This window comes from Silene latifolia, chromosome 11, assembly GCF_048544455.1.
Source record: "Silene latifolia isolate original U9 population chromosome 11, ASM4854445v1, whole genome shotgun sequence".
In the NCBI taxonomy this organism is placed as follows: Eukaryota; Viridiplantae; Streptophyta; class Magnoliopsida; order Caryophyllales; family Caryophyllaceae; genus Silene; species Silene latifolia.
This window is the reverse complement of record NC_133536.1, coordinates 12,227,627-12,247,390: the sequence shown is the minus strand read 5'-3', so window position 1 is coordinate 12,247,390 and position 19,764 is coordinate 12,227,627. Positions and strand designations below refer to the sequence as shown.

Below are 19,764 nucleotides of genomic sequence, written 5' to 3'. Positions count from 1 at the left end.
CCGAAAGAACAAAGCCTTGATAGGTTTTGGGTAAGGCGGTTTACCTTAATATAGAGTAAAACATATATCAAAACACAATTCTATTCATGGATGAAAGTAGTTATTAAGAATCTGTTTTACGATATGTTTGTGGAAGGCCGTTGTACACAAGTATTTGTGTTCGTGGGTTTATGTAAAGCAACATTATCTTTATTTTTCAAGACTCACTTTTGCTTCTCTGTATGCATCTTCCACTCTTATTGGTTGCAAAAAGGTTAAAGGTGAAAAATAAAACATCTCAGTTAAATGTATAGCTTACAATATGAAACGAGTTATAGAGATACATAGCATAAGATTAACGTTGAAGAGTCAGGTGTGGATCCAATATTCGATTATTCCACTTTCATATCTCATATAGTCATATAGTTATATTTGTGTCTCGTAATTTACTATTGGAAGAAATTACAAAAAAAAAAAAAAAAATTAATACAAAGAGTTGGTTCCGCAGTTAAATATTGCAAAGTACGTTCCTATAGCTTTCGATATATACATTTTTATTAGAACTGTTTCTATATTAAAATTCAAATATGGCTAACCAAGGGATTCTGATCCTCTCCATTTCCATCAATCTTTGATTTCCTTTTAATTGCTCAAGTTTTATTTTGCGACAATCTATCATTCAATTGTACGATAATGTGTAGATTTAAAATTGTTCTGCTAGAGAAAATGAATATAAATAAAATGAAAATTTAAACGGAATCCATACTATTAACTAGGCGTACTCCGTATTAACCAAGTTTCAGAATTGCACCTATAAAATTATAACAAGAAATAACTTATTAGTGTCAACGGTGTACACCCCAGTTTAATTTCATAGATTGGGATTAGTCAATAGTTGGACCAATTGGTGACTAAGTTGACATATTCAAAGAGCAATTTAATGCTTTGACATTTTGTTGAAGATGGTAACCTATCATCATTTTGCGACCACACTTGACATTTCCTGGTGAACAATTGAAATTTCTAGATGTAAAGGTATTTAAAACCAGTAAATTTATGTGGTGGACAGACTTGACAATGCTACGAAAATCAACCAAGAAATGGTCGTAAAACAACACTTAACACACTTGACTATGAATTGACTAAAGGAATAAAAGACTCCGAAGAGTAGAACATGATCCTACCCCTATTACTTACCATACAAATACTCATCTAAGACGAATACTTAATCTTAAACAGGTTAAATACATGTCAAATTACATGCCAAGTTGTCTATAAAATGTAAAAAAACTTTATAATAAAATATATATTTATGTGTCTTAACTAATTTTTTTTTTTTTTTTTTTTGGTTCAACGAAGCGCGCACTTAGTCGCATTACAATAGGGGAGGGGGAATCGAACCTGAGACCTATTGTCCAGGATACCTACGTCTTAACTCTTAACCACTAGACTAAGACATCTTCGATATGTGTTTTAACTAATGATAGCAATAAACAGGATATACAAGTATAAGTAATAAAGATCTTGTTGTACGTAAAGGTGGTAATCGTGTCAGACTGATTGGAGTGGGATTCAAGTCATATTGAGCCAAAGTTCCATTTCGGATCGAATCAGGATTGTGCTGGGTATCGAGTCATATCATTCCAAGTCAATTGATGTGTCGGGTTTTGCCATGTTTGAGTTGGTTCATTTCGGGTGTCTCTTCGTTTTATCGTGTTACTTCAATTTTTTACCAATAATTATAGTTTTTGACCATTATTTGGTTTGGTTACAATGTCATACGTTGAACGTATCTCACTTTCATTTGGATCAACAGTAAGCTTAATAATTATAGGGTCATCAATCTATCAGCTCATCGAGTTGGGTTCGGCTCACTAGTTATCAGGTTGTATCGGGTATCATGACCAAACCGGGTCAATAGGGACGGTTTTCGGATCTATCGGGTCGGTTTTCGAGTTGCTATATTTTCGGGTTGTATCGGATCAGGTGATCAAGTTGAGTTTATTGGGTCAGATTAAATTTGCCAACTCTAAACCGGTACATTATACAATAATCTTATCTAAAAAGTACTTCGTTTACAATGAAATCCCTTGACACCCTACTAATCAAATCAATCGGGGTATTAATAATAAAGTAATTCGTACATATTTGTAATCAATCACACGATCTAAAAGTTTAAAAGATATTAGATCACAAATGCACATGGAGGAGCATATGAATCCCACTTGAAAAAAGAACACGGGGCACGAGTAGTTAGGACGTTAGGTTATCTAAGTAACTTATGTGGCTCTTGCTTAATGGCTATGTGAACCACTTAATAACGAGTGACTACCATATTTCTTCATGCACGGTTTATTAAGCAACACGTTACTTAAATCAAAGCCCGTGTTACTCCACAAATTCTTATTAAAGACGGACACTTTTCGTTATTTCAAAAAGACGGGTCAAATGTCGAAAAATGTGATCATTTGTCTGACAAACTGTTATATAGCTTAAAAATTTGGTCTGATTACCTTTAGTCTTAAATGGGTCACATTTTTCCGTCTTTAGCTTATGACGATATGTATCTCGTCTTCAACAAGACTTATTGTACTTACTACGAGTATATGATTATATATATATATATCCCCATCTTCTCTTTATGCATTGATGAACTTGAGTACTTACATCTTTGAAAAGTACACTTGAGTGCTATTGCGAGTAAAGAAGGTACTGGAGATGTGTTATCTAGTGGTATTAAGTTTCGGTATATCACTCTTTCACATGTCTTTGCGTAGGATCCATCATTTTAATAGAAACTGACATTGTATGTGAGACTGTGAGAGTGTAGTATTGAGACTCGGTATCATCTGATAACGCTATCTCATTTTCCTTTTTAAAATTATTCATAGTATATTTTCATGAACATGAGTAGACCTGACAAAGAGTGACCCGAAAAATATGACCGAACTTGACCTGATATACCCAAAATGACATGATTGGAAGTGACCCGAAACGACCGAAGGTGACTTATTTTAGACAAAATCTGACTCGAAACGACCAAAAACAACCCAATCCGAAATAACCCGACTTTAAAAATAATCCACAAATTACCTGACCTAAATTGACCCAACCCAAACCCGGCCCGAATGACTTATTTCCCGAGCCTATTCACGAGTATATACGAGACTCAAATCGTGAATTGAAACCTTTTTTCCGACGGAATACTTGCGAATGTCGCGATAAAACGCTTCCACTGAAAATGTACCCCAAAAATACGGCCGCCATGGAAGCTTTTACATCATGACCTAAGATGTTTCTTGTACAAGATAGAAGTGGAATTATGGGCAAAAACCCACTTTTGGTGAACGATCACATTCTCCATTGTACTCCGTATATCTTAAATCATAATCCTTTATTTATCGAACATGTGATGTGGGGTATAAATGTATCAAACATGAATCCCTCTAATGTTCTGTTGATGACTACACAAAGTTGATCACACCATAAAGTTTGTATTTCGTATCAAACTAGACATCTTCATTCTATCGCTTTCCAGTTTCCTCCTAACAACAACATATCTTCATTCTTTCATCTTTCTTTAAAATGCAGGATACTTTACGAGTTTGTACGTCTACGGAACTCGCCTTTACTACTACCTTTGATGCAAAGGGAGTAGCATTGGCTGATCCTCTTCAACTTCTTTACATTCACTGTCTATCTCCGAACAAATTTTACCAAAACGAAAGCTTTCCGAGTAGTCAACAACTCTTTCACGAATTTCAAATTCCGATTTTTTGTAACAATAAGTCTTCTGAGAAACCGTCTCTCACTACATTAGTGAGAGACAACCAATAAATATACCAAAAACTAACTAAAAAGAGAGAAAAGTTGAATAAAAATAATAATTAACCGTACCTTAAATGCTAATTTGCCATTTTAAACAACTTTCCGAGGAGTCAACAACTCTTCAATAACATGACTATCCACAAAAACAGCCCTAACCTGAATACCTAACATTCTCATTAAACCGATGGATGATTTTGAACGGGGATTTTGGAGGTTAGGAAGGGAAATCAAGCGAAGTGGAAGCAAGTAAGGTTACGTGAGGGGTTAAGAATACCACATACTCGTATTTAATACTCCCTCCGCCCCAGTTATTTGTTGACATTTTCCATTTTGAGGTGTCTAGGTCATTTGTTGTCCTTTCTATATTAGGAATGCATTTGATGAACAATTTGGTCATTCACACTCAATTTGGTCCACATGTCAGTAATTGACTCCGACTCTCTGCTCTTTTCTTGGTTTTTGTGCTAAAACCAAAGGACAACAAATAACTGGGACGGAGGGTATAGAAAAGTATTTTGAAATTCATGCACCATACAAAACCATAGACGCTTAAAAAAATAGTACTCCGTAATGGTTTTCATTAACCTATTGAGACCAACAATGCACAAAGGACGAATAAAGTGTACACAACCTCTAACAAAGAGAGCATATAAGCTTCATGTATCGGAATGAGTTTCTAAAAAACTAGTCAGTTACACAGCCAAAAAACATTCTAAACAAGAGTACAAAAACTTGGGTTACCGAACACAGATCCTCATGAAGTTGATGCCATTTGCTTTAACTTGGACTGTAACACAACTCCAGCTTCGTCCGCTATAACTTTTTTCTTGGACGCAATCTGCAGTTTTGCAAAAACTAGTTAGTCCAAACACGAGAAGTATTTAGAGCTGCGATTGCATGGAATCAAGGACAATATGACTATTTTGTAGTTCCGGATACCATGGTTCAAAATCTCGGCCGAGTTGTATCGGATTTTCAGTCTACGGATACGAGGTATCGCCCGAGAAATCACCAAGATTCACAGTGATTCGTCCGCGACGGTCGATTAAGGACCGGTTATATCGCTACCGGGACTACGACCGACACTGAGATTTAAAACCATGCCGGATACCCCTTGTGTTTCAATTTAAATTCCCCTTTAGCAGAATGTAATAATCTATGAGTCTCATAGCTAATTTCCGTTATAGTAATAAAATAGGCAAACAACTTAACATGGACTTATATCAACATCCTGTACCTACAGCCAGAGGTTCGAAAGCGAAGTAAGTATTCAGTTGAAGCCAACAAAGAGGGAGAAGAAATCACATGCAGCACAACGAAAACTATAGGAAGGAGAACATTCATCATTGATTCATGTCCTATCTGAATGAAGTTGAACTCTTATTAGTTTTAACAGCCTGTCAAGACCACTTTTGAGACTTCAAAGTGACAGCTTTGCTAACTTATTACATAGTACGGAGTACAACTTAGTTTTACGTCTCTACCAGCCGTATCATCATCAACATGAACTAGCTAGACACTCTGCAACATGTTTTCTTGTCAGTTGGGTGATGAAATTCCTTTCATGGTTAAAAGTCAAATTATATATCACATGCCACATATCCAGAAGACCAGAACAGGAAAGAGAAATTCAAAACAGGTTCGGCCGTGGACAAATCACAGAACCAAACAACCAAGAGGAGTTTAATGGACTATCACCAAAGTTAGTTCTGAAGAAGTTCCAAATTCAATATGCAGGATTTCAGGTAGCTAACTAGCAAAGGGAACCTTTTAGATCAGACTATTTGAGCAATCCGCCAATCCCCCGTGGACCATGCATGGCACTCCGTACAAGTCGAGGACTTCAGGAGAAAAAGTTCAAGAAAACAAAGAAAGGGAAGGCAGAGCCTAAATGCTTTTCAGGATAAAAGTAGCTTGCAGATGCTATAATACAACAACATTTCCCCAGTGCCTCAATAACTCCCGCAAATTGCGGGGGGGGGGGGGGGGGGCGGCGGTACGCAATCTTACCCTTGTGTTAGCAACACAAAGAGACTATTTCCAAATGACCCAAGATGAATACTGCACCGAGAATTGCATCGAAGGATGGGTACTTCAAAAGAGAAAGAAGCGCAACCACTTTAATGAGCCGTTTTAAGAGTAGCTTGCAGATGCTATAGTCGAGATAAATTTTATAGATAAAAGTAGTCCACACCTACTATAGTCAGGATAAAAGTAGTCCGCTAATCGTATGCAAGTTATTCATCTTAGAGAGTGAATTATTGTTTAGGTATCTTCACATCCATGATTAAATGCAATTCAAAATTATAACCAAAGAAATATGCTGTGACATAAAGCTAAGAGATATCATGTCATTCCAAAATGAACCACATACATATGTCACAGAAAGTCCACAGTCCACAATGATATTCCTCCCAACAAGTATGCTATCGTCCACATATGCTATAGTTAGAACTTAGAAATCATGATAAAAGTCGTCGACACGAATGTTCTTCTCAACACGTATATCATGGCTGGGTACAGCAGGAAACTGACCGCAAGTCTACATCAAGGTTTCCGCACTAGAGGACTTAAAGATAAAGTGATTGTCACAGCACACTAATTTGATTGTATAGCATTAACAAGTAACAAGTACAGTATTATAGCATGTGATAAGCACTACCCAAGACGACACCGCACAGAAAATGTCCAACTATCCCCCTCCGCTTGCCTCATATGGAGCAAAAACATTTTTGGAGGCATTCAGTCAATGACAATGATAAACATTAAGTAGGAGGTAGAGTTTGGAGGAATGAGATGAAGATATGCAAATAAGTACCCATTCACGGAGCAATGATTAAACTTCCTCATATGATTAATAATTCTCCCCCATCCCTCCATCCTCTTTACCACTCCTTATCTTCCCTTCATCACCCTCGTTTTTTCTCATTTTCTTCTTGTTTTGAGTTCCATTACCCCTATAAAAATTAGTCCCTATCAAAATAACCCCAATCCAAGCAACCCCTAAGGGGTCATAGTGTGCATAAGAGTAGATAAGACCTCTAAAAAGATCTACATAGAACAGAGTTGAATCAGGAAAGGTAACCTTTAATGATTACAAGTAATCTATCTATTATTGTCCTTGCCTTTATGAAGAAAAAAGAAGAAGAGGACAAGGACTTAAAGCATTTATCTTATCATTGTTATTACAACAAGTGCTCATCCTGCAAGTCCAAAAACGTTACATCAACTAAAAGGAGAAAAAGACGCTCATCGTATCAAAGAGGTTACAGCGTTACACCACATCTGACACAAAAACCGTCTGGAAAATTACTACTATGTCTTAGGTATACCATATTATAGTACATGAGCCGCTTACTAACAAACCCAAGCCACAACTAAAGTTCAGCATAACAAGCATCATCAGAAAGCAGTGAAGAAAATAATTCACGAATAAAAGGCCAATTACATGGTTATATACAGAAGAATTACCATGTTGGTCATTGTTGAAAAGAATTATAGCCTTTCGGCACAGAAAAATACCTCAAGAAGTTGGTCATAATTAGATTTAAGCAGGTTGATTTTCCGCTGACAGTAATCCTTGCCTTCATCCATTGTTTTCTGAATCAGAAAAGAAGATGAACAAGTTCAAGCAATGTTGTATCCTATGGAAGAAACTAAAGCGCACACACGAATGTTTGACAGGGGATTTGCAGAAGGCTTAAAATCCAAAAGAATAAGTGAGCCGATCTTAGAAAGGCCACAACGATAGATATGAATGCCACGTTGCCAAGAGCAACAAACGAGGACAATTTGAGGAAACTTATTTAGTTTTGAATTAATAAACGGCTTCAAGTCATTTTAAGACAAATTTTATGTTGCTATTGGTGTAAATATGAACATTCAAAGAGAACACGAATTACATAAAATTTAACACACAAACAAATAAAAGAAAGCAAAATTGAAACCTCAAAATGTCTGGCTTTCTGAAACCTTTAAACCTAAGTCCGCATCCAAATCACAACAAAAACACTTGCACTAGAACACAATCTATCCCATCCTACAAACTTTTCTCGTGTAAGGCTTTAATGAGATTGCAGCGTAGAAAGAGTATGGTAAGTCAAAAATATTAATCAAGGCTATCAAGCATCCTTAAACTAATAAACAACCAAGCATGAATAGCCAACTTCTTACACAATCAACAAACATATCTCCCTCCTTGGAGATAAGTTATAGTCAAAATTACACTAGCTCAGACCTTCCTAATTACACTAGCTCAGACCTTCCTAATCTTCATCTAATGAAACGAAACAAAAAGAAACCTCAACGCAAGAAAAGATAACCCCCAACACAATCAACAAACATCAGCTCCCTCCTTGGAGATAAACCGTAGTCAAAATAAACACAAACGGAATGACGTCTCTTCCACAATATCACCACTTCAAATGAACTAGAAAGAACAACCGATAATCTTGTAAAACACGAATAAACATGCTATTTTTGGAACTGCACTAGTCGAATAAACACAAACGAACTGATATTGCTTCCACAATTTCACAACCTCAAACCTTCCTAATCTTCACCGAATCAAACTTCACAAAGTTGACAAGAAACAATCATGCAAAACCTCGAATAAACGAGCGATTTCGCTAACAAACTGATTTCACTTCCACAAAATTCACAACTTCAAACCTTTCTAATCTTCACTTAATCAGATGAAATCTCAAACAAACAACCGATTTCGAAACCGTAGTCGAACTAAACATAATTACACTGATTTCACAACTCCAAATCTTCCTAATCTTCATCAAATCAATCAAAAACAAAAATAACAAAATCATCTAAAAACTCAAATAAAAACAGCGAATTCAATCACCATACCTCAATGAAGTAACCAGTACCGACATCAACAAGAACGTTTTGAGCATCATCAAGAGTAGCAGGAACATAAAGCGACGCCGTAAGAGGCACTAACATCTGCTTACCTATTCATCATCAAAATCATCAAATCAATGTAATACTCCATAAGAATAAAAAAAGCAGAAAATTGCGAAGTGCGAAGCGCGAAGAGAGAACCTTGAGGACGAAGAGAAAGTTGATGAAGAGAAGTAGCAGCGAGATCGAGACGAGAAGTAGCGGTGCGAATGTTGTTGAGACCGTCTTGAAGAAGATTAACTTCACCATCAGTTTGTTCTTTAAGCATTTTGAGTTGTTCAACGGTCATTTTCTCCATTTCTGCTGCTCTCATGGCCGCCGCTCCACCACCTTGGTTCGCCATTGTTGAATCTCTTTCCTCTTTTCTTTGGCCTTCTCTCCCTTTCGACCTTTTTTTACGGGATATTTGACTGATTGTAAGTTGTAATGTAACTTTTGACTAAAGAGATCATAAAGTCGAGAATTTTTACGGAAAATTTCCGTCTCAGTTACTTATTTACCTTTTATTAAAATTTTATTTTGAAAAATAAATTAAAGAAATGATTAGAATGGAATAAGTAAATTTTTGCTATACATATAATAAATTTTGCTACACATATACTAAATGCATAAGCATAAAAAAATAATCGAGATATTTTTACTGCGGCAAAAAAAATAATAATAATAATAAAAAATGATCGACATATCAAAATTGAAAAAATAGTAAAGAAAACGCAAACATTTGATTGGGTATAGGGAGAATATAACTTACAGAGTACAAAACTATGGTACAACCGTAGTACCGTACAACTAGAGCACTAGGCAAAATCGATCAAACCCGAGTGACTCGCCCTGAATAATTCGACCATATCCGATCCAACATCCGAGCTGAGGGCCCAATATTGACTCGCAATCCGAATCAGGTAAATCAAGTAGAACTAATACTCCGTATAACCTAAGCCAAATGTTAGTGATTGCAGATTGAACATTATCTCGAAATAATTTGATAATAAAGGATTCGAAAATGACTCAAACGGTCCAACCTCAACAAATATGACCCGAATTTTTACAAACCCGAAATAACCGATTCGAATTTATCCTACACAAATTCGACCCACGTAACCTGTTTCACATGTCTAGGTGGACACTGGACAGATAGTACAAGTTACAAGTTACAAGTTACAAGGGAGAAAGGCAGAAAGCCCAAATCACAATATTGCATGGGTCCGACTCTCTTATTTTGGATTTTTCCTTAATTTGGAATTCTGTAGACAAATGGCCCCTATAGCTCAGTGGTAGAGCGCCAGTCTTGTAAACTGGAGGTCTGTAGTTCGATCCTGCATGGGGGCATTTTTTTTTTCGTAAATTTCTTTGAGATTTTTTTTTCCCACCAAGGTAGATATGGTCTTTATATGACCATAATATTCCGTAGTTTGTATGGTTATCACCAAATGGAGTCAATATCGTAGGATAGAGTTGTTGTACGTAGAACAACCGTCTTATTTATGCCTCGGTCATCTCACCATCGGAGTTGCTTTAAGATTTACCCAATTACGCCCTAGAGGGAAAAGTCATTGAAAGATATCGAATTTTTTTTTTTTTTTTTTTTTTTTTTTTTTTTTTTTTTTTTTTTTTAAAAGAAACTAGGTTAATCGAAATCATCCAATGGTGCTGTTTGGCCTTGTTTGTCTAAAATAACTTTTCATTTTCAAAAGGAGTTTATTGACAGGTTACTTTTTGGAAAAGTTTTGGTGGTTTGACCATACTTTTGTAAAAGCGGTTTCTTATAAAATTTATATGTTTGGCCTAACTACTTCATTCAACTTTTTTTTTTTTTTTTTTTTTTTTTTTGCTTTTTCATTAACCATATTATTTATAAATTCATCATTTGAATAAAAATCAACGTTTTATGTAATCACTCGTCAATTATACTAAAATTATATAATTACCCTTGAATTTACTTCGTATAATTTCACACACCCTTATCAAAGTACTTTGATGGTGTATGTGAGAGAAAAGAAGCAAATATTGTACAGAGAAGAGAAAAAGTTGAGGTACAACGTACAACATATATAAAGAAGTAATGATTTACTGGAGAGGATAAAAAAACGCATAAATAATGAATTTTTGGCACTTTATGTGAAAAGTAGAAGTAGAAGTAGAAAATACCTACTTCTACTTTTGGGGGTAAGTTATTAGTTTTTAACTTTTTTAAAGTAGTTTTAGAACTCCATAATTTAGGGTGTTTGGCCTAGCTACTACTTTTTCAGTTACAAAAGCACTTTTAAAGTTTGGCCAAACAACACCTATAGCATCCTCTCGGATACGAAATGGTAAACGAAAGTAAAAACTTTCAAAATACCACAGAAAAACATAAAAGACCAAGAAAAAAAAGAAGACAACCAGAAGACTCTCACAAAGAAAGTCTAACTCTTCAAAAAACCCCCAAAAAAAATCAACTTTGAAGACGGAAAAAGACAAGAATGCATATCCCAAAATTAAATCTGATAAGAACTAGCAATACCTTGAAATTACTGACTTACTGATATCGAAGTTGATTTCCATTACGTTTGCGTAATGTGGAGTCTTGTTGAGATCTCAGACCTTGTAGTTTTTCATACATGCCACAAACCCGAAATAACCGATCCGAATTAATCCTACCCAAAATCGACCCAAAGTAACCTGTTTCACATGGCTAGGTGGTACAACTTACAAGGGAGAAAGCCCAAATCACAATACTGCAATGGGTCCGACTCTTTTTTTTTTTTTTTTTGTTTTTTTTTTTGGTTCTTTAACTTGGAATTTTGTTGCCAAGTGGCCCCTATAGCTCAGTGGTAGAGCGCCAGTCTTGTAAACTGGAGGTCTGTAGTTCGATCCTGCATGGGGGCACTTTTATTTTTTTGTAATTTCTTCAGGGGAATGCTCCTTTTGTAATTCCTTGAGAAACGATCACAGACAAAAATATTCGAAAAATGTAGTTTTACCTTCCAATGGTAACAAAACGATTAGAATTATACGTATTACGGAGTACATTTTAATAAAATAATAAAAAATTCAAGAAACTAATACAATAAAAATTAAATTATGTACTCGAACATAAATGTTTCTACATTGCTGGATACGAAAGTGCAAGGGTTTTCATGCCACAAGCTGGCAACCTCTTTTGCTCTTGGAGGCAGAAAATGGAGGAGCCAGAATGCAGTAAATCGAACTGTACCCGTCTACCAATAGCGATGGTTAACATTCTTGCGTTTTTGCTGTAGAACTGAAATCAATCACAATTTATTTACCAAGGGGGAAAATCGCAAATGAAACTGACATTACTCTTTAATCAAGTTTGTAAACAAGAAACTAATCGTAATCAAAGTCACATTAATCAAGCGTATATTTACAAACAGCCATGGATTATGGTTCGTAACTTGAAAAAAGGAGGCAGTTAGTGATACTTGATTACTCTTAAGATTCACTCGGGAGCACATCGTAGAAATGATAGACCTCATCTTTGTCGAAAACTCCAACCTCGGTTGAGCAGACTGAGCAGCAGACTTGCCTGACTAATTCACTCTCTGAGCTAACTTCATCTGCTACTACACTGTCTCTTCCCTTCCGCTTCTTTCTCCGTTTCTGGCCTCCTACTGGAGCTACTGTTTTCTCCTTTATTTCGCAGTTCACTACGAACATGGCCCTGTATTGTGTCACATATATCTCATGTCTGCAGGAACAACACCATTATCAATATCCTCAAAGGCCAACATTTTCTAGATTGATCTACTAAACATCGATAATGTTAAAACAATGCCAAAAAAAGATTCGAGTGGTAGAAAGAAAAATAATTAGATGGTCAAACAGGTTCATTTCCGCTGCTATTTTATGTCTATTTGCCACATCAAATACTCCTTCCCACAATCAATAGCAATTATGTCACGGCCGAATATCACAGGAAAGTACATGAGTCATTGGCTCATTGCAACACCCGAGCAAAAATTAAAAATATCGACAACCTAAAGATAAAGAACAAAGTACCAGCTCGTCCAGCTGATTCACTTCGAATATCTCAAGTACCCTTAATTTATCAGCTCCAAAAATAGCCACTCGAATGAAGTTGAATTCACATACGGAGTCTTACTAAGGCTTGAACACTTGAGCCACATGCCGACTTACTCGAATTTACAGTTGCAGTTTAGTCTCTAACAGAAGATCGTCTATTTACTCATCCAATCGGAGTTCAGACTCTTATTATACTTTTCTTTGTGCACCTCAGACATCCAAACTCTAGAAGAATAGCCTGACCGGCTCACTGCCTATGATATTAACATCCAAATTCGTCCATAGTCCATACAAACAACATTTCTCTTCTACGTTAAAGACTCTTGTCCCCTTTTGTTATAATTTTTTTTGGTGTTGCCCAAGAGTATCCCCTATCGACAGCTGGGGCTACTGAAGGCAATTTAATGGGTTGACCCCTCCCAAGTTTGACTTTTTCATTCGCAAGAGTTAGGAATCGAACCCTGACCACTTGTTTAAGAGATGATAGCCCTTACCACTCACACAAATCAACTTTGGTTCCCCTTTTGTTATAATATGCAGGTGGTCCACATATGTCGGAATTGAAAATTGCGTCGACCACATGCAACTTCCCAATACAAGAATTTAGATAGTTTAGTGAGCTATTTTTGGTCAATTCAATCATACTCCAGATCCAGGCTACAAAGAATATGAGCTCATTGGAAATTCACCTACGAAGTCATCCAAATAACGTCACAACAGACAAAGGACTTTGCAATCAAGCTTACTTCACTTAGTTTCTGTTAGGAATATTAACCCAGAGAAGGAGATAAACAACAAGAACATCATCTAATACATACACAGGTTGCGGCTACCCAGAGATATTAAGAATCGGTTTTGACACTCCTTTCCCCTTTTGTTATAATTTCTTTTTTGGTGTTGACCAAGAGTATCCACTACCGACAGCTAGAGCAATCTCTTTCGGGGTACGGAAGGCAATTTAATGGGTTGACCTCTCCCAAGTCTGGCTTTTTCATTTGCAAAAGTCAGGAATCGAACCCCTGACCAATTGTTTAAGAGATGGGAGCCCTTACCACTCACACCAGTCAACTTTGGTTCCCCTTTTGTTATAATATGCAGGTGGTCCACATATGTCGGAATTGAAAATTGCGTCGACCACATGCAACTTCCCAATACAAGAATTTAGATAGTTTAGTGAGCTATTTTTGGTCTATTCAATCATACTCCAGATCCAGGCTACAAAGAATATGAGCTCATTGGAAATTCACCTACGAAGTCATCCAAATAACGTCACAACAGACAAAGGACTTTGCAATCAAGCTTATTTCACTTAGTTTCTGTTAGGAATATTAACCCAGAGAAGGAGATAAACAACAAGAACATCATCTAATACATACACAGGTTGCGGCTACCCAGAGATATTAAGAATCGGTTTTAGCTCTGTGATCATTAATTTACAGCTGAAAATGCAACGATTGATTTTACAGGTCGAACCATACCTTTGACAATCCAGGCAGAGCGTAGTGAAACAAGCAGGACAGCTGAGAACAGCATCAGTGGTCCGACCTTTCCTTTTGTTTGTCACCCACGACTCATCCTTATCATCTAAGTCCGAATCATAAAATTCTGGTCTGGTTTCGTAGTCTATTTCATCATCATCAGAAACTGAAAACCACAGCCAGCAAAAGCATACACTAAGTTAGCCCAACAAGCTCACAGCATCACGCTACCACAGACCACACCTACTCGCGTGGAGCAAGTGACTCGTGTAGTTTGTGAAACCACCAATCAAGCACAATCAACAAAATAGGTCATATCTAGTCTTGTAGGAGTGTGACACGACTCACACCCGATCCAAAGACTTACTCATTCCTCATTCATTTAATTGGAACGTTGTTAACTTAGTCTCACATGGAAAACCGTCTCATATAAGCTTTTGTTAAATCGAACCAGTGAATCTAGTATCTCCGTCCCAAAGACACATGCATTCCTCGTTTAAATATAATATTAATAACTTAGACCCTGTTCTTTTGGACTGAAACCATCTGAACTGAACTGAATTTAATCGAGCTGAATTGAACTGAACTGAATGGATCTGAATTACAGTAAAGGGTTAATTTGTGCAAGAGACAAGATGAACTAAACTGAATGAATCTGAACTGAACTAACAGCTTTTCTATTCACAAATTAACTCTTTACTTCAATTCAGTTCATTTCAGAGTTCAGTTCACTTCAGTTCCATTAAATTCAATTCAGTTCATACGGTTTCAGTCCAAAAGAATAGGACCTTATACTCAATGGAAAACCGTCTCATACAAGCTTTTGTTAAATCCCACTAGTCTCTCAAAGAGACAGACAGTCAGACATAAATGGTCTAGTCTCACATGTAAAATCGTCTCAAATAGGTTTTCATAAAACCGTCTCACACAAGCTTTTGTTAATTGATCGAACACACATACCTAGAAATCAATATTATTAAACATTCAACAAAACTTTAATCCTAACATTACAATATCAAAATGATTATTAGTAATAGAGGCTAGCAGGGGAGACAACGGAAAAATCCGAATTTTTTTTAATTTAACTGATTCTATTCCTAATTCGCCGCTTATAATTTTTGGACCCTGACTGAAAATCCTGACTCCGCCACGGTCCACGAGTTAGATACAATAACGAGACTACGAGTAATAACAAAAAAAAAAAAAACAAATTAAATTAAATTGAGAAAATAGTTACCAGTTTGCTGAGAATTAGTTGGGGAATGCATACGCTCGTCTTTTTTCTGCGGATCTTCCATCTTTTTTGTTTTTGTTTTTAGAATTTAATCGAACTAAAAATATGAAGGCTACACCGGCAACTGTTAAACTAGATTGATCCGATTTCACGATTATGGGCTTACGTCTTATGGCGGTTTATAGATACAACCCGGTCAAGCATGGATCGGGTCAATTCAAATTTGGGTTATTTCAGTTTGCTAACATTTAATGATTGGGTCAAGTCGGGTTATTTGGCCGTCATTTTTCACTCCCCTCTACCTACATACCAAATGTCAGACCAAACAAAGCATCATAACCTCATTAAAAGAACCACGAAAACCCCCCGACAATCCACTCTAAACCCAGATAATGCCACCTTTAACCACTGTGTTGACAACCCCTGGAAAGCCTGTACTCTCATCTTTCCAACGAGTCCAAGAGCAGCTCAAATCGAACTCGTTTGCTATCTCAAACATCGACTGAAAGTCACCCAATTGCAAGTGATCATGAAGTTGTCGGAATTCGGCCAATCAAAAAGTCGTGTTTGATAAAAAAAATCATTTATTAAAGGTTGTATTTTCTAAACTTTTTATTTTAAAGATGGTGTTTAATAATATATTTTCTTTAAAGGTTGTGTTTAACAAAAACCCTAAAAATAAATCAATGTGACTAATGCATCGTATATATATGTATACACCGTATAGGCGTCTACGTACCAACATAAAAAATTGGGTTAAATTTCTGTTTTTATCAAAGTTATGAAGCTTAATTACTACATTTGTAAGTTATGGGGCTTGATCTCACAATTAGCTAAAATTATGGGGACTAATCACCACTTTCGGGAATAGAAAACTAAGATCAAGCTAGTTATATCTCCTACCTCAATTATTCCAAAAATCTTACAGAGTAATTTTTTATGGTTTTTCTAAAATGTGTCCGAATGGCACATGTTAATAACCTTAATATGGTAAGATTGACAACATATTCTCATGAGATATTTAACTATAAACTCATTCTTACCATAATTAATGAGAATATATTGTTAATCTTACATATTAAGATTATTAACATGTGTCTTTAGGGTACATTTTAGAAAAACCCTTCTCATAATCATAATAATACACACAATATATCTTATTCCATAATCTTATAAGATATATTCGCCATATTCCTTAACAAGAATTAGGTCAAGGCGTAGACGCGTAGTGCCTATAAATACCGAGTATATTGTATTGGTAAGGCACGTATTATTATCATCAATAATACTTCCTCGTTCTAAAATAATTGACGTTTTCAATTTACGAGGTGAGCCTTTGAATTCAATTTATCCGTCAGTGACAAAATGGAGGGAGATAGTATGATGGCATCTGTTTGCGCTGTGTTGTTCAAGGAGTCCGAGAACTTAGAAGGAAAACGCCGAAAGATTAAAGGCTATGATTTTAATCAAGGTGTAAATTTTCTTGAGTTGATAAACTCGTTAAGTTGTACCGGTTTTCAAGCAACAAATCTTGGAGACGCCATTGAAATAGTTAATGAAATGGTTGGTACTCTGTTTCTTTTTTTTTTTTTGGTTTTGCACAGTTTTAATTTACGCGACATTCTTGTTTGTTGTTTGTTTGATTTTGTTTTCGCGTGATTGTAGCTGGAGTGGAAGCTGGCAGACGAGGCGATTGCAAATGATTGCAGCGAGGAAGAGAAAAATCCCAAATTTAGAGAATCTACGCGATGCAAAATTTTCTTAGGCTTTACTTCGAATATTATTTCCTCTGGTCTTCGTGAAACTGTTCGCTATTTGGTTGAACATCGTATGGTAATTGCCACAAAACAGTTTTCTTTCTCTCTCAAATTTTCTCGGGCTTTACTTCGAAAACTGTTCGCTATTTGGTTGAAAGTAATTGCCACAAAACATTATTCTTTCTCTATCAATCTGTCAATATTACCTGTTAAATGTTGAGGAGATGTCCTGTTGGCTATTTGGTTGAAAGTAATTGCCACAAAACAGTTTTCTTTCTATGTCAATCTGTCAATATTACCTGTTAAATGTTGAGAGATGTCCGCTTACTTAGCTGGTAAAGTCATGAGAGGTGGTATTCATGACCTGATTAGAATTAGTTGATACGAATTTGCCGGTGTTGACTGTTCAGGTTGACGTGATAGTAACGACTGGTGGGGGTATAGAAGAAGACCTTATTAAATGTCTAGCACCGACTTTCCAAGGTGAATTTTCGTTACCTGGAGCTGAATTACGCGAAAAAGGATGGAACCGCATTGGTAATTTGTTGGTTCCGAATGACAACTACTGCAAATTTGATGATTGGATTACTCCGATTTTGGATAAAATGTTGGAAGAGCAAAATTCACAGGTAGAATAATCTGATGATTGTATTTATTTACAGTAACTATATTTGTTTTTCCTAATTATTTGTTGGCGAATATTTGCAGAACATACTATGGACACCGTCCAAGACAATTGCTCGTTTGGGACGAGAAATAAATGACGAAACTTCATATCTTTACTGGGCATCTAAGGTTAGAACACGCAGCAGGAATCGTCGCTGTGTGACATTTCATATATTTGCTCAAGCTCTAACTTGTTTTAATTTTCAGAACAATATTCCAGTAATCGTCGCTGTGTGACATTTCATATATTTGCTCAACTCTAACTTCTTTTAATTTTCAAAACAATATTCCAGTATACTCAGTCAAGCTCTAACTTGTTTTATTTTTCAGAACAATATTCCAGTAATCGTTGCCGTGTGACATTTCATATATTTGCCCAAGCTCTAACTTGTTTTAATTTTCAGAACAATATTTCAGTAATCGTCGCTGTGTGACATTTCATATATTTGCTCAAGTTCTAACTTGTTTTAATTTTTCCAGTAATCGTTGCTGTGTGACATTTCATATATTTGCTCAAGCTCTAACTTATTTTAATTTTCAGAACAATATTCCAGTATACTGTCCAAGTTTTACAGACGGCTCACTCGGAGACATGCTTTCTATTCATTTATGTCACAACCCGGGTTTAATCATCGATATTATGCAGGGTAAGTGTCTTTTTGATTGGGCTTAACTTAAACTAGACGAACTGTATAATTAAATGAGGAATATAATTATATACACACAATATTATTACTCCGTAGGATTTAGGGACAAGTCTCACATTTAAGGCGGTTTAATACAATACTTGTTTGACGTTTTCATCATTATATATGGGCAGATGTAGATGGCATGAACCTAGAGGCTGTAAGAGCGGGTCCGAGGAAAACAGGCATGATAATACTAGGGGGAGGGGCGGCAAAGCATCACATATGCAATGCAAACTTGATGAGAGGTGGGGCAGATTATGCTGTTTTTATTAACACTGCCCAAGAGTTTGATGGCAGTGATTCTGGTGCTTCGCCTGATGAGGCGGTTTCCTGGGGAAAAATCCGCGCAACTGCTAAGACTGTTAAGGTTTGTCCATCGTTTTTACTTGTTATATACGTATTAATTAATAAAGTAGCGCTCTGCAGTCTATCCTTGTTTTGGCCTGATTAATCTTCTCTTTCAACTAGGTGCATTGTGACGCCACTATCGCTTTCCCGTTAGTAGTAGCTGCGACCTTTGCCCCTAAGCGAGAGCGCGAGAGAAAGATGTCGGAGCACGCCTGAAAATCAACTAATGTGTGGTGTTCTGGTGGGAAATGGATCATCAAGTCGTTTTACGAGCGTTATTAATTTAAAATTAGATATACAACTTTTATTCCTAGAACTTTTCATATTCACCAATTCTCATTGAAGACGGACACTTTTCGTCATAAGCTGAAGACGGGCTTAATGTCGCCATTTTAACGATAAAATGTGACCATTTAAATGACAAATTATTATAGCTTAGGAAATTGTTCTCAGTTTTTAGGTAAAATGGTTATATTTTCGTCTTAAATGGGTCACATTTTACCCCGTCTTCAGCTTATGACGAAATGTACCCGTCACAAGCAAGACGCTTTGATATTATTATCCCTAACCAATCAAACGATCGATAAGTCATATAACTATTCCGATATTTGCAATTATTTTCGTCTTTCGATGGTAGTCCAAAGCTAGCTAAGGCAGTAAGGCTTATATGGTCGAAACATTCACTTTTCGTACAGAAAGAGGGATAATAATCCCGGAAAGGGAAACTAACTAAACGAGGAAATGAAACTCCAACAATATTTTCTCGAATAATGGCTTATAGCTCAGATGGAGGAGAGTACGTTGAGATAAAAATATAGGTCAAATATGTTCCAAAAATCTTTGAT

The 19,764-nt window shown here is 36.2% G+C and overlaps 3 protein-coding genes and 2 non-coding genes across 5 annotated transcripts; 3 read left to right on the top strand and 2 right to left on the bottom strand.

The window, feature by feature from the left end:
• Nucleotides 1-4,356: 4,356 nt before the first annotated feature.
• LOC141611063 (prefoldin subunit 5) lies at nt 4,357-9,275 on the bottom strand. Its single transcript, XM_074429474.1, has 4 exons — nt 8,863-9,275; nt 8,668-8,771; nt 7,330-7,407; nt 4,357-4,645 (listed from the first exon to the last, which is right to left on the bottom strand). The coding sequence occupies exons 1-4, from the start codon at nt 9,062-9,064 to the stop codon at nt 4,562-4,564; spliced, it is 468 nt and encodes a 155-aa protein (XP_074285575.1). The 5' UTR covers nt 9,065-9,275; the 3' UTR covers nt 4,357-4,561.
• A 703-nt stretch (nt 9,276-9,978) lies between these two features.
• On the top strand, nt 9,979-10,050 carry TRNAT-UGU (transfer RNA threonine (anticodon UGU)). The gene has a single exon. It is a non-coding gene; the product is annotated as a tRNA-Thr (tRNA).
• A 1,467-nt stretch (nt 10,051-11,517) lies between these two features.
• Nucleotides 11,518-11,589, top strand: TRNAT-UGU (transfer RNA threonine (anticodon UGU)). Its single transcript has one exon. It is a non-coding gene; the product is annotated as a tRNA-Thr (tRNA).
• A 411-nt stretch (nt 11,590-12,000) lies between these two features.
• On the bottom strand, nt 12,001-15,614 carry LOC141611062 (uncharacterized). The gene is made up of 3 exons (XM_074429473.1): nt 15,463-15,614; nt 14,226-14,391; nt 12,001-12,412 (listed from the first exon to the last, which is right to left on the bottom strand). Exons 1-3 carry the CDS (start codon nt 15,521-15,523, stop codon nt 12,157-12,159), a joined length of 483 nt encoding a protein of 160 aa, XP_074285574.1. The 5' UTR covers nt 15,524-15,614; the 3' UTR covers nt 12,001-12,156.
• Nucleotides 15,615-16,724: 1,110 nt separating this feature from the next.
• Nucleotides 16,725-19,307, top strand: LOC141612711 (deoxyhypusine synthase-like). Its single transcript, XM_074431495.1, has 7 exons — nt 16,725-17,022; nt 17,125-17,292; nt 17,627-17,845; nt 17,925-18,011; nt 18,424-18,529; nt 18,703-18,938; nt 19,040-19,307. The coding sequence occupies exons 1-7, from the start codon at nt 16,825-16,827 to the stop codon at nt 19,133-19,135; spliced, it is 1,110 nt and encodes a 369-aa protein (XP_074287596.1). The 5' UTR covers nt 16,725-16,824; the 3' UTR covers nt 19,136-19,307.
• Nucleotides 19,308-19,764: the final 457 nt, after the last annotated feature.

Coding starts and splice junctions, on each gene's coding strand:
- LOC141611063 (XM_074429474.1), bottom strand. CDS start 9,064: ATGGCGAACCAAGGTGGTGGAGCGGCGGCCATGAGAGCAGCAGAAATG. Junction 7,408..8,667: donor GTACTGGTTACTTCATTGAG/GTATGGTGATTG, acceptor TTTCTGATTCAG/AAAACAATGGATGAAGGCAA. Junction 4,646..7,329: donor ATTATGACCAACTTCTTGAG/GTATTTTTCTGT, acceptor GCAAAACTGCAG/ATTGCGTCCAAGAAAAAAGT.
- LOC141611062 (XM_074429473.1), bottom strand. CDS start 15,523: ATGGAAGATCCGCAGAAAAAAGACGAGCGTATGCATTCCCCAACTAAT. Junction 14,392..15,462: donor AACTAATTCTCAGCAAACTG/GTAACTATTTTC, acceptor TGTGGTTTTCAG/TTTCTGATGATGATGAAATA. Junction 12,413..14,225: donor CTCTGCCTGGATTGTCAAAG/GTATGGTTCGAC, acceptor TTGTTCCTGCAG/ACATGAGATATATGTGACAC.
- LOC141612711 (XM_074431495.1), top strand. CDS start 16,825: ATGGAGGGAGATAGTATGATGGCATCTGTTTGCGCTGTGTTGTTCAAG. Junction 17,023..17,124: donor TTGAAATAGTTAATGAAATG/GTTGGTACTCTG, acceptor GCGTGATTGTAG/CTGGAGTGGAAGCTGGCAGA. Junction 17,293..17,626: donor ATTTGGTTGAACATCGTATG/GTAATTGCCACA, acceptor TTGACTGTTCAG/GTTGACGTGATAGTAACGAC.